Here is a 26,729-nt window from a genome sequence, read left to right as displayed (position 1 = left end):
TCGTTATGCTCATATTAGCCCTCTCCTCAAGTCACTACACTGGCTTCCTATCCATTTCCGTATACAGTTCAAACTCCTCTTATTGACTTTTATAAGTGCATTCACTCTGCATCTCCTCAGTACCTCTCCACTCTCATCTCTCCCTACATTCCTCCCCGGGAACTCCGTTCACTGGGTAAATCTCTCTTATCTGCACCCTTCTCCTCCTCCACCTCTAACTCCAGACTCCATTCCTTTTATCTTGCTGCACCATATGCCTGGAATAGACTTCCTGAGCCGGTACGTCAAGCTCCATCTCTGGCCGCCTTCAAATCTAAGCTAAAAGCCCACCTTTTTGATGCTGCTTTTAACTCTTAACCCTTATTCACTTGTTCAGAACCCTTATTTTATCATCCTCACTTTAACATTCCCTTCTCTTGTTTGTCCTGTTTGTCTGTCCTAATTAGATTGTAAGCTCTGTCGAGCAGGGACTGTCTCTTCATGTTCAAGTGTACAGCACTGCGTACGTCTAGTAGCGCTATAATGATTAGTAGTAGTATAAGAGTTTTCCTAATGTAATGTCCATGACTGATATATAGAGCTGCATGCTAAATATAACTTAACAGGATGAGCAAATATATGCACATAGTTTGACCTCCTCCTATCTCAGCTGCAGCAGTCTCAGGGTCATCGCATGCACATGTTACATAGTTCTAACAAACATGAAAATGAATCAAATAATATGAGAGATAAGTGGAGATAGAATGGAGCCTGGCGAGACACAAAAGGCAAGGAGCCTGGAGGAGGTTGACCACGGGGCTTGGCCTCTCCAGCCTGGCAAAGGGCTGAGCACCATTTTCTCCCTGTCCAGCTTTCAAACATTGGGGTCTTCTGAAGTGGAAAAGTTAATTAAACACCTATTAAAGCAAAGAGCAAAAGCAAAAGGCAGTGAAACGTTTATTTGGTACTGCTCCAAGAGCTAGTTGTGCCTGAAGTGATATTTTAAACTAATATCAATGCAATACAGCAGCCCTTGGCTGGCTGCCAGCACCTTTGTAATGCATATTAGCTCAGATGAAAAGTACTTCAAGTTGGGAGAGAGAAAGTGAGAGAGAGAGAGAGAAAGACAGAGAGAAAGAGAGAGAGAGAGAGAGAGCGAGCAAGACTTTTACACAGCTCCACAGTGCCTGCTTGTATTCTCCTCTTTCACTAGAGCAACTAGTTGAATACCTGTGTGGTGCAAAGCTAAAACAGGATTTCTGCCAAGACTCACATCAGGTTCTCCTCTATTTTTAGGCGGTCCATCGAGTGCTGATCCCTCCGCCGGACACTGACCAGCCATGTTGCTTGCTGGCCGCAAATAGGTGCTACCATGCCCCTTCACAGCAAGCCTCCTGGAGTCACTCTTCTGCACCAGATCCAAGCCACTGAACTGGAGACCCTGAGCCGGCCACCAGTGAAGATACCCCTCGAGCGACCCTTCACGGAGATGTACGTGGACAATAACAGGACAGGGATTTTTAACTATCCGGAAGGCTCTGCCTATGATTTTGCTGCGGCTGGTCCCGTGTACAGTTCTGCTAGCCTCAGTTATGCAGCCAGTTCAGAATCGTTCGGCTCCAGTAGCCTGGGAGGGCTTCATTCCTTGAACAACATATCCCCCAGCCCTGTGGTTTTCTTGCAGACAGCTCCTCAGCTTTCACCATTCATCCACCAGCAAGGGCAGCAGGTACCCTACTACCTGGAGAACGAACAGGGTGCCTTTGGAATGAGAGAAACTGGCCCTCCTGCTTTCTACAGGTAAAACCTACCATTGAATTATTTCTAGTAGGATGTCATTGAGAGAATTCAGACACATACACTAGTTGCCTTGCTCTTGAAGGGTCTCCTAGGAGCCATGACAATGCAGTCACCAGGAAAGTTGATAAAAATGAAATGCTGTGAGAGATAATAAAACACCTTCTGATCAGTGTGCACAGAGTTAATTAGTTGAAATGGGAAATTATACATCAGAAGCAACCCAAATTGGTAACGAACGTTCTGCATTAGACAATAGAGAGAACAAAGCCCTAGCAAAATAGTAATAAAGTCAGAAACGTGGATGCATTAAGATGTCTTATCCGCAAACTGAAGTCAGGGTCTCTTTCCTTCTGCCTTTCTCTGCCACCACGGGGGTGATTGTACAAAGAATAGATCAGATAAGAAGTGCTTCTCTGGAAATCTTTCATACTTGTCTTAGAGACTGTGCTTGTTCACCTCCTTGTTAACTAAATTTCAGAGAAGCCCCACTAAGAACTCCACATACAACAGGAGCTCACTTGTTGCTAGACGGTGTGTGCCCAGTGTACCTTAAGAGACAGATTCATTAACTGTGAACAGTACATGCTGCCCTGTAATGTAACACCTTTGGTTTGGATAATCCATGAGAGAGGAGTAGAATGAGGCAGATTCTGCACAGACCATTTATAAGAACCTTTTAACACCTGTTTCTGTTACAAATGTGCTCCTTTGAGCAGGGGCTGTCCTTCTTTAATTGTACAGCGCTGCGCAACCCTGGTAGCGCTTTAGAAATGTTAAATAGTAGTAAATAGTAGTTTATAATTCTATAACGTCTTGCGTCCTGATATTCAGCGCTATTTAACTGGCCAGGAATGGCTGGCTAAGTTTGGTGGGCAAATCAGATTGCATAAATAGCAGTCCTATCTTTCCCTGCTATTAACTTAAACGACCAGTACTAAGGGGTCTTTTTACTAAGGTGCGCTGAAACGTGGCCTGCGCAAATGTAGGCGCGTGTTTTGGAAGCGCGCAGATCCAATTTTCAGTACACCTGTAAAAATGCCTTTTTTTGGTGTGGGGGAGGGTCTGAAAATGGACGTGCAGCAAAATGAAAATTGGCACGCATCCATTTTAGGTCTGAGGCCTTACCGCCAGTCATTGACTTAGAGATAAGGTCTCATGCATTAACCGGGTGGTAATATTCAATGTGCATTCAAATGCCGATTACTGCCTGCATGCCAGAAAATGAATATATTTTCTGGCACGCGTAGTGGACGCACGTAAAAAACGAAATTACCGCCTGGGCCATGAGGTAGCCGGGCGGTAACTCGGAATCAATGCACGTTGGGTGCGTGTAGGGTGCTTACATGGCTTAGTAAAAGGGCCCCTAAATATTGACAATAGCCGGTTAAGTTAAAGCAGGCCAAAAAAATCCTGGGCAATCAATGCCGGTCACCATAAATGGCCCGCATCAGTGCTGCGGCCAGCACTGACCCCAGATATTCAATGCTGGGCCGTTTCTGGTGACCGGCATTGAATGTCCAGGATTTTTTTTGGCCGGCTCTAACTTAACCGGCTATTGCCAATATTCAGTGCTGGCTGATTTAAGTTAATAGCGGGGAAAGGATCGGAACTGCTATTGATGCGATCTGATTTGCCCGCTAAACTTAGCCGGCCAGTGATTAAATATTCATGAATAGCTAATTATATCGCATGACGCTATGGGCCAGATTCTATATATATGGCGCCTAAAAAATCCAAGCGATAAAGATTTCCACCTAAGCATATTCTATAAGCGGTGCCTATACGATTAGCCAGAAATCCTAGCACCTAAAACAACGTGCATCCATAAAGGCCAACAAAAAAACCATGGCTAAAATCTCTGCACATAGATGTGCATGCCCTGGGTCACATTCTATAGCTGCGTGCGTAAATTTTGGAAAACCCATGAAACACCCATTTCCCCACCCATAGCCATTACCCCTTTTGAACTGCGCACTATAGGATTTAGGCACAGTTCATTTCAGAATATGCTTAGCGAGTTGTGCATGTAAATTCTAATTATTGCCAATTACTGCTCATTATTGCTTGTTAAGTGCTGTTATCAAAGCTGATTAGCTTGTTAAGCCAGTTAAGTTATGCACATTTTTATAGAATACGCCTAGATTTTGTCGCGGATCTCTAGGCTTGCTATACAGAACCCAGGGGTATGTGCTAACCGTGAATGTTCAGTGGAGATAACCTGCTATTTGCCACTGAATATTAACCTTTAGCCGGCTAAACAATATTTAACTGGCCAGGTGCCATTCCTAGCCAGTTAAATAGCACTGAATATCAGGGGGACAAGAATCTAGGCACCAGGAGGTTCTCTTACTTTTCTTTAAAAGCATAAATATAAGAGGAGAACAATTCTTGGATGGAATTAGCAATTGCAGGCATTCACTGTCCATATTTCTCTGTACGAGTCTTCTTACAGGGTGAGGTGGTTGCGGCTGGGGGAGCAGGCAGTGGGTGGTTGTTTAACACATTGCTGAGGGCTTTTGATGGCATTCATAGGGTTAAATCTTTAAAAAGAATTTCTTAGTCACGAATTGGCCACCACAACCAATCCTTTATGGGGGTTACAGGAGGAGATGCTAGGTTTTGTGGCATGAGCTGCTGTCTGTAGGTAGGTTAGTTATTATGGCAACAGATCTGAAATTGTAGCCAAGAGCTTCTAGGAACTGAAGACACTTTATCAGTCTGTGTGTTGGGGGAGGGAGGGGGACATTTGGAAGTAAATGGTTCTGTGTGTAGTATATAGTCACAGTGGGTTAGGCCTATGCAAGTAGAAACATTTTGCACTGCATTTTCCTTGCCATTTACAGTACGCAATCATTTTTCTTAGCATTGCATACAATTGGGGACATTTTTGGTACATGTGAACACTTGCTGTACTATTTCCAGGAGTCCCAGATTCACTGGTTGTTTTTCTTTACCATGCGGAGTGATTTCTGAGTGTATTTGCAGGGAGAAGGAACACCCACATACCATGCTTTCTGATGTTTGTCTCCAGTGTGGTTTAAGGAAGTGTTTTATCTCCAGACAAGGTCTGAGTAATTCAAATATTTTGTTATTTGTAGAGCCGAGCCCCATACCATTGGCTGTCATCGCCTGCATATGCACACAGACATAACTGCAGCCTCCGAAATCAATTTTGTGGGTTGTGGTACGCTCTTTCAGTCTGGCATGATACTTCTGCAAAGCAAGAAGGCTGCTTGCCTCTCAATACTGCTGAGGGATTGCAAAATTTCTCTGATTAGAGCAAAATTTGGGCGTTCATCATTTCTTTCTTTCTTTTTTTTTTTTTGTACCAGTGTTATACAGTAGCTGTAGTCTGGCTGATAATTTGAAAAAGAAAATGAACGCTTGTTTTTGTTTTCCTTCTGCCTTATCAGCAAAAGTGCTGGATGGTATGTGACTTCCATGAGTTTTCAGGAATCCTTTCTGAAATGCCCTTGAGATTGTGGTCATCCTCACACACATTTTCCTTTCTAGAAGAGAAGACAAAACAGCACCTTGAAGTCAAAACCAACCGCCCCCCTCCCCACCAAAAAAACCAACAACAATAATGATAATTTTTAAAAAATCAAATTAAATTGGCAGAGAGGTGGTTGAAAATGTTGCAAAAGAGAAATAATAATCCTGTCCCAGTAAACAGACTGGCCTATGATTCTTATCTCCACTGTTTTCATAAACAGAGCCTCTGGCTGTGGCCCGGTGCCTGGCAAGTTTGCTAAGGCTGTTGTAAATCTTTCTCTGAACCAGTAAAATTCCTACACAGGGAATCGGGAGTGAAACCAGCCTGGATACAACCTGCAAGGCTGAAACTTGCTTAATGGGAAGGAATAGGAAACCCCAGGGCTCTGCTCTTGTCTAAGAAACATTTCATGCAATGCAGTGTACTTTTCAGGTAGACTCTAGCACAAAGTGCCCTGGCGTTGCGCATTTTTACACTGAAGATGATTCCCAGGAAGGTCATCTAGTATTTGCCTAACAGGAAAGCCAACAACTGAGGTTTGCAATAAACAACCAAAATGTATGCTTGCCAGGGAAACATTTCGTTCTTTGACTGCCTCCCAATGCAGATCTTGTACTGCGTATATTTCTTATAGATATGGAAGAGGCATGTTCCCCCCACACCCTGACTCCTGTCTCTTCTACTTTATTCTTCAGGCACAATGAATCTGGAATGAATTCTCTCCAAAAGATTCATGATCTTGCACTGCTCATTCGGCTTTTAGAGCCATTTGCAGGCTCATGTTTTCAGTGACTCAAGGTTGCCCCGAAGGTAAGCTAGCTATAGTAATCTACTGAGCCCAGAGCCCCGGTTTTTCTCAGGGTTTGGCATGTCGGTCCTGGAAAGACTGAAAATAGTGATGCAACACTAAAAAAAAAAAAAAAAAATGCACCGTCAGATCTGAAAATAAAACAGTTGCAGAAAAGATCAGCTCATATTTCTGTGCTGATTTATGGCACTCACCTGGGCTTTCTGTTGAATTTTAAGTCACGTTATGGTTGTTTGCTGATAGTCAGAAGTATAGAGGAGTGTGCAGACCTGATGATTATTTCAAATCCAGTATGTCTGTGCTTAAAAGAGTATTTTAACATGGATGAAAATGTTCCCACCGAGTTACACATTATTGCAGGTGTGGGTAGGATAGATCTGGTAACCAACTCTCTCGCCACATCTGTAAACGTTAAGAGAAATGGCTGATGTTTCCATTGAGGTTTTTCTGTGACCTGCCAGTCTTTTGAGGTGTAGTACCTGGGAGTTAAGCTCCGGGATTGGCTACTGGAAAGAATCTGTGGGTGGTCTGGTCAGGGAATCAGTTGGGGGGGGGGGGCAGTCTAAAAACCATGTGTAAGGTTTGGACAAAGTAGATCAGAAAACATAGGATGAGACTGTCGATGAATTTGCTTGCCTCATTTTTAGAGTGTATATTTTTGCTTGAGGATTTAATTTCCTTCAGCTTCAGGAAAGGAAAATGATCCACCACAGGGAAAAAAATGTTACAATCAAAAACATTTGCAAACAGCTAATAGTTTAGCCTGAGTAGGGCCAATACTTCCAAACATGTGTCGGTGCAAAAGCTTTACTTGCAAACTACCTGTAGGACTTTCTGTCCTAAACCTTTCTTAGAACTGTAAATCTGACCCCAAATCTAGTGCACACCACATGGACGAAATAAATAACTTCCGCAAATCCCTGAAGACACATCTCTTCCACAAGGCCTACAAAGAAAACCCATAGCCTTACAAAACTACCTCACCAATCCACACAGTTATTACAGTCCATCCTGCCTAATACCTTCTCTCTTCCCTTACCTAATCTTTGAACATTACTAATTGTATCTGATATCATGGAATAACTATGTCATAACCAAACTCTGTAAGCCACAATGAGCCTGCAAATAGGTGGGAAAATGTGGGATACAAATGCAATATATAAATAAATTGCTCTAACTAGATTTTAACAGAGGCTGTAAACACAATGAGGAGGTAACCTCTACAGTCCAACAAATATTTGCAGCATTAATAAAGTTTTCTCACAACTGGGATATTGCCTAGATACTATTATACTCTGCATGCTCATTCACTGTGACTCCATTATAGCACATCCAGTACTAGATCACTTTGTGCTTCTGATTCTGTTTCATTTTTTTTCCCAAAGATTTACAAAGTAAATCAAAGCAACATAAGAACATTGCATAGACGAAATGACAAAATGTAATGTAATAAACCTCAAATGTAGCCCACATCAAGGAAGAACTGAGTTCGATTCCCACTTCAGGCACAGCTCCTTGTGACTCTGGGCAAGTCACTTAACCCTCCATTGCCCCAGGTACAAATAAGTACCTGTATATGTAAGCCACATTGAGCCTGCCATGAGTGGGAAAGCGCAGGGTACAAATGTAACTAAAATAAATAAAAGAAGACAATTAAGACATGCTTGCCCAAACTAACAAAATTGCTTCTACCCTTCAGCACCAGACCCCTGAGTTTAAACATACACAGGCCAATATTCAAAGGGGTCCTTTTACTAAGCTGCAGCACACATGTTTTTCACACAAGCTGAGGCCCCCTTTTTACTGCAACAGGTTGCCGAGCGGCCATTTGGGGGGGGGGAGCATTTGCCACCACCCATTGAGGTGGCGGTAAAGGTTCCCACACTAACTGGGCAGCATGTGGCCCGGCCTGATTACTGCCGAGTAAACACCGGCACTACAAAATGAAAAATATTTTTGTCGTGTTGGACGTGGAGCGCGCTGGGGGTGGGAACTACCTCCGGGCTGTTGAGCTAGCCCAGCGGTAGTTTCAGATTAGCGAGCGGTAAGCCTGCGTTGAGCTTACCACCGCTTTGCAAAAGACCTCCAAAGTGATTTAACTTGCCAGAAACGGCTCCTGGCTAACCGCTAATGTTCAGTGGCACTTAACCGGTTAGTGCCAGACTGAAAACTGGCTATTTTGAGGGCAGAGTCAGCATTTGGCTGGTTAAGTGGGACTGCATAAAAGGCTGTCCTTATGTAGTAACCCATAGCCAGATAAGTGCTAATTATCGGACTTAACCAGCTATTTGTTAGCCGGCTCCCCAAAACCAGATATTCAATGCCGAAGCTCAGACAGGGCCCGCACTGAATATCCGGAAATAGCATCAGTGGTGGTCAGTAAATTGCTGCCAGCTAAATATTGACCCCATGTATAATAAACTTCTCATTTCAGCTCACATGTCTTTCAAAAAATTCTTCATAAGTACATAAGTATTGCTATACTGGGACAGACCAAAGGTTCATCAAACCCAGCATCCTGCTTCCAACAGTGGCCAATCCAGGTCACAATTACCTGGCAAGATCCCAAAACAGTACAATACATTTTATGCTGCTTATTCTAGAAATAAGCAGTGAATTTTCCCCAAATCCATTGGACTTTTCCTTAAGGAAGCCATCTAAACCTTTTTTAAACCCCGCTAAGCTAACTGATTTTACTGCATTCTCCAGCAATGAATTCCAGAGTTTAATTACATGTTGAGGATCAAAGAAAACATACCTATTACTCTGATACATCACCAAGTCCATAGACCGCTATTAAATGGACTTGGAAAAATTCCGCATTTTTAGGTATAATTTGTCTGGAATGTTTTTACGTTTGGGGAGCGTGCCAGGTGCCCTTGACCTGGATTGGCCACTGTCGGTGACAGGATGCTGGGCTAGATGGACCTTTGGTCTTTCCCAGTATGGCACTACTTATGTACTTATGTAAGCATTTGCAAGGAAACTATAAAAAGAAAGAAGTCCCAAAGGAATGGAAACCCCCAAATAATGGATGCTATGAGGAGCTCACCAGAAAGGAAAACCCCTACACAGCACCGAAGAAGGAGGATCTGTCATCATAAGATTCAAAAGTTCAGATTTTGCCAGATTGATAGTTGATTTTCAACAACAGAAATCGTTTGCACCTAGCTTGAGGGACCTTACTAACATTAGGGACAACAAAAGACCATATCTTTTTTTCTGGAAATAACTTTTCAGTGCTTTCATTTTACAAATTAAACTAATAATATGGCTCTCAAGGTAATCTGATCCATGGAGGATTCCAGAAAGGTAGTTAAATCTACCTCACTGGGAGGTACAATATCAGTTCCCTCCTCTCCTCCATCATTGGTTACAACATTAGAAAAAAACATAGTAAATATTTGAAATACCAATAGCATCTACTTCAGATAAAGACAACATTTCCAGAAAATGCTTCTGCAACAATATCAACGGTGAATGATAATGAGTTGTAGGAAAATTAATAAAATCTTCACTAGTCAGTATTCAAAATGACTAGATTTAACTGGTTAGAAATGGCCGCTGACTGGTTAAATTGCTTGTTCGGAGCAATCCTCTAATTTTCAGAAGCACTTAACCAGTTATCACCACTGAAAATTAGCGGTTAGCACCAAAGTGAAAGCCGGCTACTATGGAGGCAACCTGTGAGCGGAGCCAGCACTTAACCAGCCAGGGTAACAGCATAAATGGCACCACATAAAACACACAACCCATTGGCGCTTAAGTTCTGAATATTGACTTAAGTGGCCATACATTACTCGGCACTGCATAAACCAGATATTCAATGCCAAAGCCTGGACATGGCCCAGCACTGAACATCTGAGATGGCAGTCAGCAAAATGTTCACCATCACCGACTGAATATTGATCCCTTAGGGGCCCTTCTGCTTACTCTGCGCTATTCTGGGACTACCGCCGGCCCAATGTGGCCACTGGCAGTAGTTCCGGGACGAGTGCACATGCCATTTCTGGAGAAAAAAAATAAAAACCCCGGAAATGGTTAACATGGCAGTAACCCAGCGGTAATCGGGCATTGCCGCACACTGCCCAGTTACCACCAGGTTGCCACGGAAACCCTTACCACCACCTCAGTGGGTGGCGGTAAGTGCTCCCCACCGCATGGCCACGTGGTAAGAGTTATCTTACCATGTGGTCATTTTTTTGGGGGGGAGGGGGGCTTTTTACCTACTGCGGTAAAAAAGGCTCTGGTGCGTGGGAAAAACGGCCCCTGCTGCTACCTCAAGGCCCTTTTTCTGCAGCTTAGTAAAAGGACCCCTACATTTTTAGCTCTAGCAATATTCTCAGTCAGTTCACATTGTCTGTGTAGAAGATTAACTGTCCTTCATCTGAGAAAAGACTGCAGTCTGCAAAGTACTCCTTTGAGATTCTAGTTTAGAAGAAACATTTTCCAACTGCTTCAATCTTTTCTTGTGATCCTGAAACTTCAAAACAGTCTCCTGAGAGAGAGAGAGAGAGAGAGAGAGAGAGAGAGAGAGAGAGAGCAGATATTTGACCAGCAAAATCCTTAAGGAGGAAGTGGAAGAAACTACTTTCAAAATATCTACAAGAGAAGCTCCTTGATCCACTACACTTACACTAAGGACTTGTTCCTCTGAAAGTGATAAAGGTCGAGGAAAAGGCACCTCTAGGTTGCTGGAATGAAGACAAGAAAGCTCTGATGAGACAGAAGATCTTTGCAAAAGCTGCTCCATTTTAGGAGTGCAAGTCTCTGCTTGTTCCTTCTGTTTCGTGGGTAAAGGTAAACCCTATTCTATAAAGGGCACATGCATAGGAGCCTAACTCTGTGGGTGCTGTGGGTGCTTGAGCACCCCCAATATGAGAACATTCCTTGTATGTGGCAAGGAAGTGTTATTTTCACTGGGCTTAGCACCCCCAATAATTTTGAAAAGTTGGCTCCTATGGGCACATGCATTATATAGATTAGCGTTTAGTACAGATCCCGCACCATGCTTTTGGGTGCCGGGCTTAAGCCTGCTAAAGCCTGGTGTTAATGCTGGTGCCCATGTTAGGCATGGATAGGCAGTATTCTGTAATTCTGTGCACAACTTTTCAGAATACCCCGCCATGCCCATGAGCCATGGGAGTTAGACAGTGCACCTTATAGAATAGAGTGCAGCCAGATGCACATGCAAATTTTAATGAGTATCAATAACATTAATAATTGGTGTTAGCACCCAGTTATTGATGGTTCTGAGCTCCTTATCCAATTTACTTGCATGACCATCTTGGAAGTGCGCCATATATAGAATCCACTTAATACCAACTTACTGGGTTAGTACTCCATAATTAGTCACTTTAAACATTAAATTCACATATTTTGACTAATATACTTTTACCGTACAATCCTACTAACTAGTAACACATACATACGTTTATTTTGTAATAAATAGGATAATTCACAATTGGTATTGTATGTATGTGTTATTAGTTAGTAGGATTGTATGTTAAAAGTATATTAGTCAAATGATATGGGAATACATAGAATCCAGGGGGAAATGGCAAATGTTCACTAGTGCAGTTTGAAATTTAAAAGTCAAGTTTCTTCTGTAATATATGAGCATGTAGCTAATAGATTTTTTAAAAAATCATAAGGCTTATCTCTTGCTAACAGGTTTTGAGTTTCAGTCCTAATTGTTGAAAGGATGAAAATATAAGAAAAAAGTCATGTTAAAATATAGTAAAGTAACAATAAAAAAGAAATATTTTTGAAATTAGGAAATAGGAGGTTTTTCTGACCCGTGAAGAGGACATTCAGCAATAAGAAAAGCAATACCTTGAATATTGCAAGCTAGAGATAGCATTCCTTGAGTATCTGAGGTTTTTTTCCTCCTTTTCCTTTAATTTTTATAATTTTGCTTGACTGGATTAATTGACTTTTACTAATAGATTTTGCCAGAAGATTGTTTTTGTACTGTCATGAAATTGAGCTTAGGAGATGGGGACTCTGACAACGTCTTTAAAGAATGACAGTAAGTAGGGGGCCCGTTTACTAAACTGCAACAAAATCTGGGCTTAAATGGGACTTTCCCATGCGCTAAGCTCAAGATTTACCAGGGCCATAAATTTACAATTTTCCTTTTATATAGTTTTAGTACATGGCAAATGAACAAAAATAACGCAGGCACACTTATCACCTCCTGTTTAGGAGGCACTAAGGGCCCTCGTGTTAAGCACGTGTTAACCAGTTAGCATGTGGTAAGGTTAGCACACTAATCAGTTTACCCTTCTAACAACCCATTCACCGCTCATAACACGCCCCAGTGAAAAAAAATCCAAGAAAGTAATTAGGATTGGTAACGACAACACTAATGCAGGATGCTTGACCATGTCCTGCGTCTAGACCATTGTTGCTGTGTTAGTGTGCATTAGCGTCTAAGTACCACTTGTTTGTACCATAGAAAGGCGGTATATCAAATCCATGACCCTTATAGTTTGTTTCAAATTCAGTTTTGTGTGGCTACTGGTTGGCGTCATATCAACATAAGGTTCTGTTTATCATAATTTGTCTTCCCACTGCAATATCCCTCTGACAACCTATTCTCTGTGACAGCTCCAAGACTGATCAATCCACTTCTCAAAGGGATTTAACTGGTCCCCCAGGATGTCAGCTGCAGACCTCAGAGCAGCTACAAATCTGTGTGCACTTTTACAATTCTCATATTGTATTTATTTATTTAGATTTTGCTCACACCTTTTTCAGTAGTAGCTCAAGGTGAGTTACATTCGATATTTCTCTGTCCCAGGAGGGCTCACAATCTAAGTTTGTACCTGAGGCAATGGAGGGTTAAGTGACTTGCCCAAGATCACAAGGAGCAGCAGCAGGATTCGAACCGGCCACCTCTGGATTGCAAGACCGGTGCTCTAACCACTAGGCCACTCCTCCACGGAGGAGTCTTGTTTGTTATCGGAATTAACCAGACAAATCGCTCCACCAACTAAGAACGGCCATGCACCCATTTGTATTAAGAAGTCTTCACAATGGCATGTTTAAGTGGCTAAACTATCGAAATGGCAGTATATCAAATGCATTACCCTTATCTCTAGTTTCAGATGTGTATACTTGATCGCAGTTCCTTTGCGGTTACATATAGGTGCAACCTACACAGGCAGTTGTGTATGTGTGCTCTTGTGAATTTTCAAAGACACTGATAGGGGTAAATTCCATACAGAAAGATGCTAACTTTTAACACCAAAGGCTGGATTCAGTAAATGGCGCTCAAGATTCAACGCTGAAAAAAATCGGTGCCAAATGGTAATGTGTAATGGGTGTTCTGGGACTGGTGTCCTTTACAGAACAGCACATACCTCAGGATCTGTGCCCAACTTTGGGTACGGGGAGTTTACACCAACTGAAACAAGGTGTAAATCCTGGTGTGCTAGTTGGGCACAGATCCCTCGCTTTCTATAACACTGGGTATGCCCATGCCCCTCCTGTGGCCACGACCACTTTGCAGATCCACATGGAAACACTTAGATGCTGTTCTATAAATGTACATGTAGGTGTGCTTTTATGCAGATCTGCTGTTTCTGCCCCCATTTTGGCGCCTTGCATCCATTAGAATGCTTTCCCATCAAATATAGAAATCCTCCACAAATATACAGGTAAATGACTAGAATAATGGCATAGATAGACTTAATTTTAATGGCAACATTTTAAAATTCCAGTAATACAATGTCCACCACTATGAGTTCCACTGGAATTTAACAACAGATACAACCACTTTATGTTAACTTAGCGGACTTCAAAAAAGGGTTGGACGGCTTCCTGGAGGAAAAAGCCATAGAATGTTATTGAATGGACAAGGGAATACAGTATTTCTAGGATGGGCTGGACAAATTGCTTGTTCTTTTGGCCGCTGTCGATGACAGGGTGCTGGGCTCAATGGACCCTTGGTCTGTCCCAGTATGGCGATGCTTATGTACTTATGAGTTTAGCAAGACCTCAGCCGTGCAACTCAATGGACCAAACTCATACCATCAAGATTTAAGCACTATCATCATCATCACTGGTCTTTTCATATGTTGGTTTTTTACTGGCTACTAATTGTCCCCCCCCCCCCCCCCCCCCCCAAAAAAATGTTTTATTTAGAAAAAATAAAGCACTTATCTTTGTTGGCTTAGGGGTTGTCCGACATGACTCATGTTTCACAAACTGCTTTTTCAAGGACGAACCCCCTAAAAAACAAAATTGATGTCAATTTTTTTTGACAACTGTTCAGAAGTTATTTCATAAAAACAAATAGATACCTCACGTGTCATTCTAAAATAACAGCACAGTTCCTGCCGAAATTAAAGCTAAAACGCAGCTGCATACACTGAAGCCAGTTTGGTTAAAATACAGGCGTTGGTATGTATCTGATAACCAACATATATATTTTGTGATTCCACCTGTTTTCATGGGGGGAGGGGACAGCCCCCAAATTTTCTTTTCCTGTTGTCTAGTTTTGGAATAACTTGCCTATTGTTTTAAAACAAAATATATCCTATATCTCTTTCTGATAATGTTTAAAAACATATTTGTTTTAAAACTATGTGATAATAATTCTCGGTAATAATGTTCTGTTTTATTTCTCTGTCTTTTAGATCATTGATGTTTTCTTTTTTTAATATGTAAAGTGCTTTGGACCTTATTGGGAGTAAACGGTTATTATATATCGAGACTGGATTAGATTCAATCTTCCATGATTATGGGAACTTTCATTTTGTTCTGTTTTTTTTTTTTGTTCTAATTTTTCATTAAGTAAGCAATATCATTAGACGTGTGCCCTCTTTCGAAAGGAAGGCACACTCTTTGTAAAAAGGGCAGATACTATTTCAGAACAGTGCACACTATTAACTGACACATGGGGAACCCCCCCCCAGTGGCGTACCAAGGGGGGGGCGGTCCGCCCCGGGTGCACGCCGCTGGGGGGTGCCGCGGCGCGCGCCTGCTCTGAGATCGCTGATTTTGCACGTTCGCTGCAGCTCCCTTTGCTCTGCCCTGGAACAGGTTACTTCCCCCTAGGAACGCCACTGCCCCCCCCCCCAAATTTTGTTATTTTTTCCCCTAGTGTTTTGAGCAGAAAATTACACAAAGGCAGGGGTGGACTGACAGTGATCTGGGCCTCCGGGCACTAAGGGTCATGAGTCCCTAACCACCTATCAAAAGTGATTAAACTAGAGGGAGGCCAGGGGAGCGTGAGCCCCCTACTATTGGCCCTCACACACTGCCCAACTGCCCAGTGGTCAGTTTGCCCCTGCACAAAGGGATCAATATTCAGCCAGTGACAGTGAACATTTTGATGACCACTGCCAGCATTATTTCTGGATATTCCCGGGTACTGAATATGCAGAGTCAGCTAATACAGAGCTAGTTAAGTCAATATTCAGAACTGAAGCAGTTATGGTTACTGCATAAAAATAGGACTGTGTGTTATGCGGTCCCATTTATGTGGTTACCCTGGCCGGTTAAGTGCTGGATATAGGCACTTAGGGCCCTGTTTACTAAGCCACATGATAAGCGTGTTAGCATCTTTAACACGCATTAACCATGTACGCACATTAACCGTGTATGTGCTTATAATATCCCTATAGGCGCCTACACGGTTAGTGCGCGCCAGTGGCATAGCTATGTGGGACCTGAGGGGGCCTGGGCCCCCGTAGATTTTGTCCTGGACCCCCCTCCCGACGACCCTCTCAACCCCCCCCACGAACCCTCCCCCGCTGCCGCCTACCTTCGCTTTTGCTGGCGGGGGACCCCAATCCCCGCCAGACGTCCTCTTCGTCCTGCAGGCAAAAAAGTCTTCATTCTGTTGCATGCTGATGTCCTGCACGTACAACGTGCAAGATGTCAGCATGCAACAGAACGAAGACTTTTTTGACTGCAGGATGAAGAGTCGGCTGGCGGGGATTGGGGTCCCCCGCCAGCAAAACCGAAGGTAGGCGATGGCGGGGGAGGGTTTGCGGCGGGAGGGGGGGTCAAGAGGGTGGGATCAGCGGTGCCAGGGGGAGGCTAAAATGTGCCCCCTCACCTCGGGCTCTGGACCCCCTCCCACCGAAGTCTGGCTACGCTCCTGGTGTGCGCTAATTGTAGGCATGCTTAAAACGCTAACGCATCTTAGTAAACAGGGCCCTTAATCGGCCAAGTGCTGACTCTGTCCTGGAACGCCACTGAAATAGCCGATTTTCCCTTAGGCACTCACCACCAATTTTCAGCGGCAAGAACTGGTCAAATGCTGCTGAAAATCAGCGGCTAGCCGCAAACAAGTGATTTAACCGGTCAGTGGACATTTCTGGACAGTTATATCAACCAGAAAATGTGAAGCAAAATGAACGCACATCCCAAATGCCCAGTCCATACTCCGCCCCAAACACACCTATACCCTCAGGTTGTGTACAAATATCTGTCTACTTACCATAGCACATACTTGTATGCAGGGAGTCATTTTACAAGAGACCTCATATACATGTAAAACACCATTTATGTGTGATAAAAGCCTTTATAAAATTACCTCCACATCCCATTACTTTTATCATGTAAGGCAAATTCAGTCCAAAAGATGGTGAAATCATTGCTCTTTTCCCTGAAATATCTGAAACAAATTTTATTTGCATTCCAAATACATTTTCTCCTATGGCTTTCAAACTCAACTAGCAACATTTTTTTTTTTTTTTTTTAGCTATATTAACACAGAAAATGACAGCAGTAAAAGACCAATCAGTCCAGCTAGTCTTGCTCCTACTGCAAGCCCTAAAGTGTGATGGCTAATAGGATCTCTCTCCTTTCCTGGACTGGTTTGCTTTCTTCTTCTCTATTCCACCATCTAGAGCAAATGAGTCTAATGGTTGGTGCAACGGCCTGAGAACCAGGGGTTTGATTCCCACTGTAGTTCCTTATGACTCTGAGTAAATCACTTAACCCTCCATTTCCCTAGATACAAATTAGGTACATGAATATAATATGTAAACCATTTTGATTGTAACCACAGAAAAGCAGTATATCAAATCCCATCCCTTTTCCTGTGGCCTTCCGTAGAGCTTTCAAATAGGTCAGAACCTGTTGCAGAAGGAATTAATCTATATTTCAAATTAATGCTATATAAACATCTGAAAACCTGGTACTTCATGCAAGCTTTTTAATTCCTTGCATGCATGTAGTGGTGAATCTGTTTGCTCAGGATGATTTGTTTTGCTTGTAATTTTATAGGGTTTTAAATTTGAGTGCTAATTTGTAATGTTTTGGATTGTATTGTTTTATTTCATGCTTATTTGTTTGTATTTGTTTTATGTTTTTTTTTTACATCTTTTCATCTCTGTACCTCATCTAGTTTTATAAAATAATGTGGCTTGATATTTTTTAATGAAATAAATGATCAAAATAAGTACCAAAACTAGTTTGACAGTTGACCAAACATCCAGCTTCCTAGTTTCCCCATGTATCCCGACAGGCAGACGCAGCTGCATGGGGTGATGGGAATATTTAGCGGTACTTGTATTTTATTTACACAATATCATCACATCTGGCTCATGAGCTCATTGCTTTTTCTTTAAAGGTACTACATTGCCTTGTATCATCAAAACTATTATTTATCCATACACAAACGATATTAATTTATTCAAAATAAAAATAATTGTACCTATTTTGGAGTCACTTTAGCTTTGGAAATTTAATTTAAAGTCAGAAATGCTTCCCTTACTTTAAGACATTTTTTATAGCACTAATTGAATTGAAGCTTAAATTGGTAGCAGAGCATATGCCACAGAATTTCTGTATCTGGGCTGTCTGACAGTATAAGAAATTATTTGCAGGACACTGAGAGGAATTTGAAGTGGTCAAACATAAAATACTGACTCTCATGTACAGAACCCCAAGAATTCTAGGAATATCCATGAAAACTGATGAAGAACTACTGGTGTGGCTTCACCTCATGTACATTTAAAGCAATAGGTCTTCAGAAAATGTTTTGGAGTCAACATTCAACATGATGTAATCAGTAGGAGGGCTCTCCATGGTTAAATCACATTGACCTAAGGCTAAGCCAGTAGTTACTTCAGCACCACTGATATTCAATGCTGGTGCTCCTATAACTATTCAGACAGGATGGATTAGATAAAACAAGGAGGTTTGATTACAGGAGATGGCATGATGTCACAAGGCTGAAGCCGGTCTCCACCCACCCACTCCACCCAAGGAGGTTTTAATTCTCTCTAATGCTGCCACCGCCATCTTGATATACCCAAAGCAATGAAATTGATAGGGCAACAAGTTCCGCCTATTGGTTTCAGCCCACATAATGGGCCAGATAGGCTTATGCCATCTCCTGTTATCAAACCTCCTTGGGATAAAAGGCTATCCAAATTTGTCTGGATAGCCATGAATATCAATCAAACCCAGATAACTTTTGGCAGCTGTCGATGTATCAGATACTCAGTGCCGGAATATGATTTGGCCAGGCACTGAATATCCAGTCTCAAATCTGCCCAAGGCAATCAGCGTTTTTACAGGCAGAAAATTGACCCTTTTAAATACTGATGCTGGCAATAAGAAGAAAGCAAATAATGAAGACTGCTTCCTTTTTCTTTATTGGTTTTGTATTTGGTTTTAATTCAAACTCAAGGCAAGTTACATCCAGGTATATGTAATATTTCCGTTAAAACTGAAGTTGTACCTTAGTCAATGGAAGGTGAAGTGACTTGCCCAAGATCACAAGGAGCCTCGCTGTGAGAAGCAGGATTTGGATGCTGGTTTCTCTGGTTCTCAGCCTGATGCTCTAATTTTGGCTACTCCTCCACTTTTATTTCATTATTTGCTATGATTAATTTAGATGTTGTAAAATTGTCTGGGGCACTGAGTAGCTGGCAAAGCATAATTTAAAATGACTATGAAAGGGAGATTAGTGTTAATTGTCTTCCAGGCTTCTTCAACTTAGCCATTGGCAATCTGTTTTTGTATGTTTTTGTTCACCTGGGGAGAGCCCAATAAATGGGTACTTTTGTACAGATCTCTACCAGCATCCCTTGTGATTTTTTTCAGATCCTGTTCAGAGAATATTTAGCCAGCCACCAGAGTCCCTTTGTCTTTGCTCTTTGTGTACAGGAAGAGAATGGTGGAAAATATATTAAAGTTATAGTCATAGACACTAACATTATTGTGTGTACCCACCTCTGGGATCACCCTTGGCTCTACTAACTGGAGGGACTGGCTACTCTGGGGAAATGAGAATACTGTGCCTGCGTAAACCCATGTGTGTTAAGCTGACCCGCAAATACTGCAGGTGCAAGGTCTGAGTGTACCTATGCACCCTCTATATCTCATAGCTAATTTTTACTAAAAATCCTTGCTGAGTTCCCAAATTTCAAATCTGATTACAAATATTTATCTGCTTACTAAATTAATCACTTTTATCAATATATATAGTGTCAATCTGCTTTAGTAAACATATACATAGTTAATTATTCTTTAAAATTCTAAAGTCCTAACCTCACCTCATTCATCCAATACATGCACTCATTCGTACTACAACCTAAGTTGTACTCGGTTGTCTCACTTAATGCCCTTATGTTATCTGCCTCAAAAACTCAATTAACTCCAATTTACACCATCATCAACATCTGGTAATATTATAGCATATCAACTTATAACACAATCATTGCAGTTCTGTTCTTCCCTATAGGTAAAATGGGCCTTAAATGCCATCAATAACTAAGACGCTGCAGTTTGGTTTATGTGTTGTTATGCAACTGGCTGCACACAATCGCATATTGCCTCAGTGTCATGTGTTGTAAATAAGCATTCAATTCGAAGTCACCATTTTTCCAACTTGTTTTAAATTCTTTTCCATCAAGAATCACTTGCACATAATCTTATCTGTTCTTCCATTTTCTCTTCCAGTTACACTCCTTGAGTCACCTGTCCTTCGTTTTTCACTTCTTCCCGGTTGAGGTATGAATCCAATATCCTGCCACACCCTACACAAATGTGTTTCGCCGTAGTGCGTCGTCAGGGGTACTGACTATAACAACAACGACAAGGCCAGGGTTTACAATCCTATTAACTTCTCATCTATTTTTTAAAAAATATTTTTCCCACTAATTTTCTTACCTTTAACTTGCTTGTTTCTGTGTTTTAATTATACATGCTGACCGGCCCTGGAGGAACCCTCGCTGAAACTGGAGGAAAAAAATGGTTACGAGTTCAATTGACATCATGTCCTGTGTGTTGAGCTTGAGCCCAATTTAATACACTAGTGGACCTGCATCACGCCAGCAAATCTGCCCACCCACCTCTTTATTAACCCTTTCAGGGCCACTGTGTCCCATTCGAATATTAATCTCGGTTCCATCCTTAACATTTTTTGTAACGTGTTGCCATTGCTGGATTTGTTTCAAATTCTGCCAATTCCACAAATTCTAATCTGGCATAGAATGATGTTGACTCACCAGTGCTCCACTAAGGTGTATCTATTTTACATAATTTATATTGCTCAATGTTGAGCTAGTTGGTGTTTTATTTTCTTGATTGTTTGCCCGATATACATTAAATTGCACGGGCATATGATGACATAGATCACTGCTGAGGAGTTGCAATCTGTCCTAGATGTCAAGGTAAAACTTTATGGTTTTTTCCTGATTAGGGATCTCCACCATTGTGTCGAGAAAGCATGTGCGCAATATCTACACCCGCTACATCTGTAATCCGTTGGGTTGGGTCGTGAGCCCTTGGTGCCCTGGACGAGGCCACGCAGGGCGCCGACACAGGCCAAGGGGAGACTGGCCACCACCGCACACCCCAGCTACACACTACCCCCTAAGCTACCCCTCCCCACAGTCCCTCAGGAAGAAGGGAAATAGGCATACAGGCGGGCCTCGCGGCCGAACCGAAACCCACGCACACAGAGCCACTCATGCGAGCCTCACGGCTGAACTGGAACCCAATCACACACAGGGAGGGGTAAAAGAACCCAGAGGGCCCCAAGATGCCGGACACACGCTGAACACCAGCAATAGGGCAGAGGGGGAAACAAAGGACCAGAGCGGGCCACGCCCACCCAGGGGACTAGCGCAGGACAGGGGAACTAACAAAGCAACCCCCCCCCCCACCAGGGTAGGAGCCCCAGGCAGAAGCCAGCGGAACCAGACACAAAAGGAAGGCAGAAAGCCTTTACCTCAAACCCACTGTAGACAGAGGCACACAGAACACAAAGGGTTAAGCTTGTAGAGCCAGCAGAGAGAGAGAGTGCCATAAATCAACAAACAATCAGAGAGAACACTTCCCCTCCCGAGAGGGAGTGGGGGGGGGGGGGGGGGCCCATCCAACAAACACACTGGCAGAGGCAGGAATACAATACACACAGTACACAAAGGGTTAAACTCACTGAGCCAGCAGGCCGGGACACTGGGAAGAGAAATCCTTAAAACAAACAAAGGAGAATGCTCTCACTCAGCCCAGAGCCCTGGAGGCTGAGCAATGCCCAGCCCCCACTAAACAAATGAGCAGCTGACCCTGATTACAGAGCTACGCTTACACACACACACAGCAGCAGCTAACCCAGAGGGAAGGAAAAGAATACTCTAACACAACACAGATCCCTGTCAGAACCTAGAGCACGTTCTGAGAGAAAACTATCAGGCTTTCCTGTTACCACCAAGTAAGTAACGCAAAAACAGAGAAACTCTTCAGCTGCAGGCTAAAGTACTATCCCCTGACGTCAGCACAACCCCTGGCAGCCAATCAGAAGAGACGTCCCCCCTCCCCCTCAGCCAAACCGGCAGAATCATAACACATCGATAATGTCTGGGTGACTGTGGTCCTTGCATTCCTTTATATTTAACCAATCTTTCACCCAAGTTACGCCCTTGACAGTAAGCAAACCGAGGGTGATCTTCAAATCTCGGATGTAAATTCAAGATATGCCAATGTTTTAAAATAATCTGGCGCACTGCTTCTGTATTGGGAACATATGGTAATAAGCAGCTTATCCTTGAATCTCTCTCTTTTTCTGTCTTCCGTAAAAGCCACGATCGGTGCGCATTAAATGCTCTTTTATGTGCTCTATGAATTACCCTGTTGGGGTACCTGCACTGCTTAAAGCGCTGTTTTAATTGTTGCGCCTGATATATATATATATTCTTGTTTGTCTGAGCAGATGCGTCTAATGCGAAGAAACTGTCCCGATGGAATACCTTTTTTAGGGGAGTAGGATGATGATGTAGTTGGTAGTTGGAATGAGTGCATGTATTGGATGACTGAGGTGAGGTTAGGACTTTAGAATTTTAAAGAATATTAACAATGCATAAAATAGATGCATTCTAATGTATATGTTTAATAAAGCAGGTTGATACTATATATATTGATAAAAGTGATTACTTTAGTAAATAGCTAATTTTTAAAGAGAAACTACCCACTTGGGTCCCCACTGAAAATCTACCACAAAGTACACTGATAGAGACATATTTCTCTAGCAGTGGTCTTGTGATAGATTTTTTTTCTAAAAGAATAAATACCAGTTGTGCATAAGCATCTCTTAAATATAGTTTGAAAATTTGGAAAAGTGAGTCACTTTTGGGAGTTCTTTCTTCCCCTTCTTCGCCTGGTAGTGCATTGGAAGAGATAAATGGTAGTAGTAGTACTAGTACGATTGTTTCTCTCAGTCCTATGGAAATACCGACTACCCAGGAGTGGAGAAGACTCTTTATTAGTATGCTTACGGACCCCACAGATCCCTCTCTCTCTCACATCTAAACCAGCCATTGTTTGAGATCCGATAAAACAATGCAATTGTCAATGGACCCAATTCTGCAATCACACTATGCAGAAACAAGGTCTTCATCGCTTACATGGCTGGTACCCAGCTATGGAATGCACTCAAAGGTCACTTATTTATGTAGTGATGTGTCTCGATTTAAGAAGCAGCTTAAAACACAGCTTTTTGTGGCAGCTCACAATCTGAGCTCCCTTAATGACTGTAATTCTATTTATTTATTTTTTTTATTTTTAAATTTATATATGACCTTAAAACCGAGGTGGTTTCTAAAATTACATACGTAATAAAAACAAGACACAAAAAAATACAAAACAATCCAATCTATTGAGTAGTGATTATTATACTGTTTATTTGATTTAATCTAGTGGGTAATCAATAGAAATAAAACAGAATAAGACATGGAAAAGAAAATAAGATGATACCTTTTTTATTGGACATAATGTATTAAGTTATCATCTTATTTTCTTTTCCATGTTTTATTTTGTTTTATTTCTATTGATTACCTTTAAAAGTGGACTAACCCGGCTACCACACCTTTCTAATCTAGTGGGTAAGAATTGGATTGTTTTGTATTTTTGTGTCTTATTTTTATTATGTATGTAATTTAGAAACCACTTAGGTTTTAAGGTCATATCCGAATTGTAAAATAAAAAATAAATAAATAGAATTGCAGACATTAGGGGAGCTCAGATTGTGAGCCTGCAAGACCACCATCCATACTGATTACACACAAGGCTTGTTTTTTCCTTTCTTGACTTCTATAACATAGTAACATAGTAGATTACGGCAGAAAAAGACCTGCATGGTCCATCCAGTCTGCCCAACAAGATAAACTCATATGTGCTACTTTTTGTGTATACCCTACCTTGATTTGTACCTGTCCTCTTCAGGGCACAGACCGTATAAGTCTGCCCAGCACTATCCCCGTCTCCCAACCACCAGCCCCACCTCCCACCACCGGCTCTGGCACAGACCGTATAAGTCTGCCCAGCACTATCCCTGCCTCCCAACCACCAGCCCCGCCTCCCACCACCGGCTCTGCCACCCAATCTCGGCTAAGCTCTTCCTATACCTTCACTCCTAGCAAGAGGATAATTTTGCTACATTTTGGTCATCAAATAGACACATATGTTGCTCCAGTTTTCCAAGGGAAAGCACGCACATGCTTTCCCTTTAAATTATTATATCGAAAAAGCCCACATATATTTACACCTGCTATTTTTCAGGTGAGTTTACACATCCTTTTGAAAGTGCACCCCTGGGAATGCCTCTGGTTACTAATGGATGAATATATATGCAAAATGGAATTACATACATATATTTCTTCAAAGTCTCATAATAATTTTATAACAAACCATTTTCATGCAATAAATAAATAAAAAAAAGTACTGTTTCCTGTACTGAAATGGCTTTGAGAATTCTCCTTGGAATATGTAGTCAGAGTCCTCAGTTCTGCCTGATCTAGGGACTTGCAGCTTGCCAGAGACTAGATATGGTGAAGGAACTTCCTGGTTCTTTCTCCCAGCATGGCTAAAAGGGATCCAAATCCTCTCAAAAGGATCATGTACTACTACTACTGCTACTTATCATTTCTATAGCACTATTAGACATATGCAAAGCTGTACACTTGAACATGAAGAGACAGTCCCTGCTCGAAAGAGCTTACAATCTAATCAGGACAAACAGGACAAATAAGGGATAAGGGAATTACTAAGGTGGGAATGATAAAACACACATGGGTACTGTACAAGTGAATAGGGGTTAGGAGTACTTCTCCAATGCTGTGTCTTCATCTCTGGGTAGTAGAATGAGTACCTAACATTTGCTGGCTCACCTCAGACACAAGGCAGCAAATTTGGAATGGCATCCAAAGTCACCACCACAAATCTTATGTGGGCCCTAAAGAGGACATTGACATTTGGGGGAAGGCAGTTCAGAGTTAATATTGCTCAGTGTGCATTTTCCCCCTAATTCTATAAAAGTCACCAAAACTTGTGTGCACAATTTAACTGAATAAAGAGCCAATTAGTGCTAATACTTGGCTTTTTAACAAGCAACTATTGATGCTAATTGAAATCAATTAACATGTATGTGCATACATTTTATGCATGTCCTGGAAAATGGGGTGCAGAAATGGAAGGGTCATGGGTGTTCCAGGGCAGATCCATGGCATGGATTTGAGTTATGCGTGCAATTATAGAATATGGGGCTTCTGCGTGTAAATTTAGGTGGGGCATTTGCTCCACGTTTTTGTTGGTGCAAATGGATGCACCTAATTTATGCACGACCCCTACGCTTAAGAGCTATTCTATGAACCACATCAAACTTTAGGCGTGGCTTATAGAACAGCACTTAAGTGGGGGGGTTTCAGCACTGAGTTTTTGGGCACGATTTATAGAATTCACCCCTTTGGACTAGATTCTATATATGGCACCTGAAAAACCTGCATGGTAAAAAAATATGCCTAGGCGTATTCTTTAAAGTATGCTTAAATTTGTTTTTTGTTACATTTGTACCCCGCGCTTTCCCACTCATGGCAGGCTCAATGCAGCTTTCATATTATATACAGATACTTATTTGTACCTAGGGCAATGGAGGGTTAAGTGACTTGCCCAGAGTCATAGAATGAGCTTAAATTTCTGCACGGTATATAAAGAATACGTTGAGCACCTCTCCACATGACCAAATTTGGTCACGTCCATTTAGGCCACATTTTACTTGGTGTAAATATTGTTGTACTAGTAAAAAAGGCTCGTTTCTGGAACGAATGAAATGGGCGCTAGCAAGGTTTTCCTGGGAGTGTGTATGTTTGAGAGAGAGAGCCAGAGTGAATGTGCGGGTGTGTGACAGAATGAGACTGTCTGTGTGACAGTGTGTGTGTGAGAATGAGAGTGTGTGACAGGGCCCCCTCCCCTGTTCCTAATGCCCCTCACCCCGTTCCCTCCCCTCCTTTTCCTCCTCCTTCTCACACTTTGGTTCCTTAAGGCTTTCAAAAGTCTATGTATCCCCGTGGCCCTAACGCCCAGTATCCGGATACCCCACCTCTTTCCTCCTCACCCCTCCCCCAAGATGTAATACTTTCAAGTCCTTCATTTTTTTTTAGGTGTCCTATCTAGCCTGTGTACAAATGCCTGGCATTCAGATTGTGTTCCTCTCATAAATTTTCATTTCTTTCATTCATTCAGAACTCCCCCCCCCCCCCCCCCCCCCGAAAACTTTTGGTTCCTTCAGTCTTTTAAAACTCTCCTATCAACCCTGTGTCCTAATGGCCAGCACTCAGATTGTTTTGCTTTGCCAAATTGTCTGTCACTGAGGTCACTGAGGTCAGTGCTTGCCTGCCTAGCAGACCACTTCCGGCAGGCACGGTCCCAAGCACATCCTGTTGGAGGTGAGAATTATTATATAGGATAGGCGCAGAGGGCCATATTCTATAACAGTGCATGTTATAACCTATAACTACACCCCTTTTTGGTTGCGCACATTAGAATTTAGGTGCTCTGCATTATAGAATACACTTAGCGAATTGTGCTTGAAGATTCTAATTGTCAATTAGTGCTCATTATTGTTAAGTGCTGTTATCAATGCTGATTAGCTTGTTAAGCTGATTAAGTTATATGCATACCATATAAAATGAGTTTATCTTGTTGGGCAGACTGGATGGACCGTTCAGGTCTTCATCTGCCGTCATTTACTATGTTACTGTGTTATAGAATACGCTTGGATTTCAGCATGGAGCACTAGGCGCGATATATAGAATCTGGGGGTTTGTACCTAACTTCGGGAACAAGCATTTACGCCTGCCAAAAGCTGGTGTAAATGCTCGCGCCCAACTAATGATAGTT

At 42.2% G+C, this 26,729-nt stretch overlaps 1 protein-coding gene across 2 annotated transcripts in view; it reads left to right on the top strand.

Annotated features, from left to right (window-relative positions):
- Positions 1–26,729, top strand: part of ESR1 (estrogen receptor 1) — a 587,957-nt gene that overhangs the window by 200,556 nt on the left and 360,672 nt on the right. Inside the window, exon 2 of one of the 2 annotated variants that reach the window (XM_030198471.1) lies at positions 1,276–1,779. In XM_030198471.1, coding sequence (XP_030054331.1) covers positions 1,352–1,779 — 428 coding nt within the window. In that variant the 5' untranslated portion in view covers positions 1,276–1,351. Of the gene's footprint in view, positions 1–1,233; positions 1,780–26,729 lie in introns of those variants that run through there. The other variant, XM_030198472.1, reaches the window with a different exon arrangement.

Source organism: Microcaecilia unicolor, chromosome 3 (genome assembly GCF_901765095.1).
Source record: "Microcaecilia unicolor chromosome 3, aMicUni1.1, whole genome shotgun sequence".
NCBI lineage: Eukaryota > Metazoa > Chordata > Amphibia > Gymnophiona > Siphonopidae > Microcaecilia > Microcaecilia unicolor.
The sequence above is the reverse complement of the archived record's forward strand: the minus strand, read 5'-3'. Positions and strand labels throughout refer to the sequence as shown.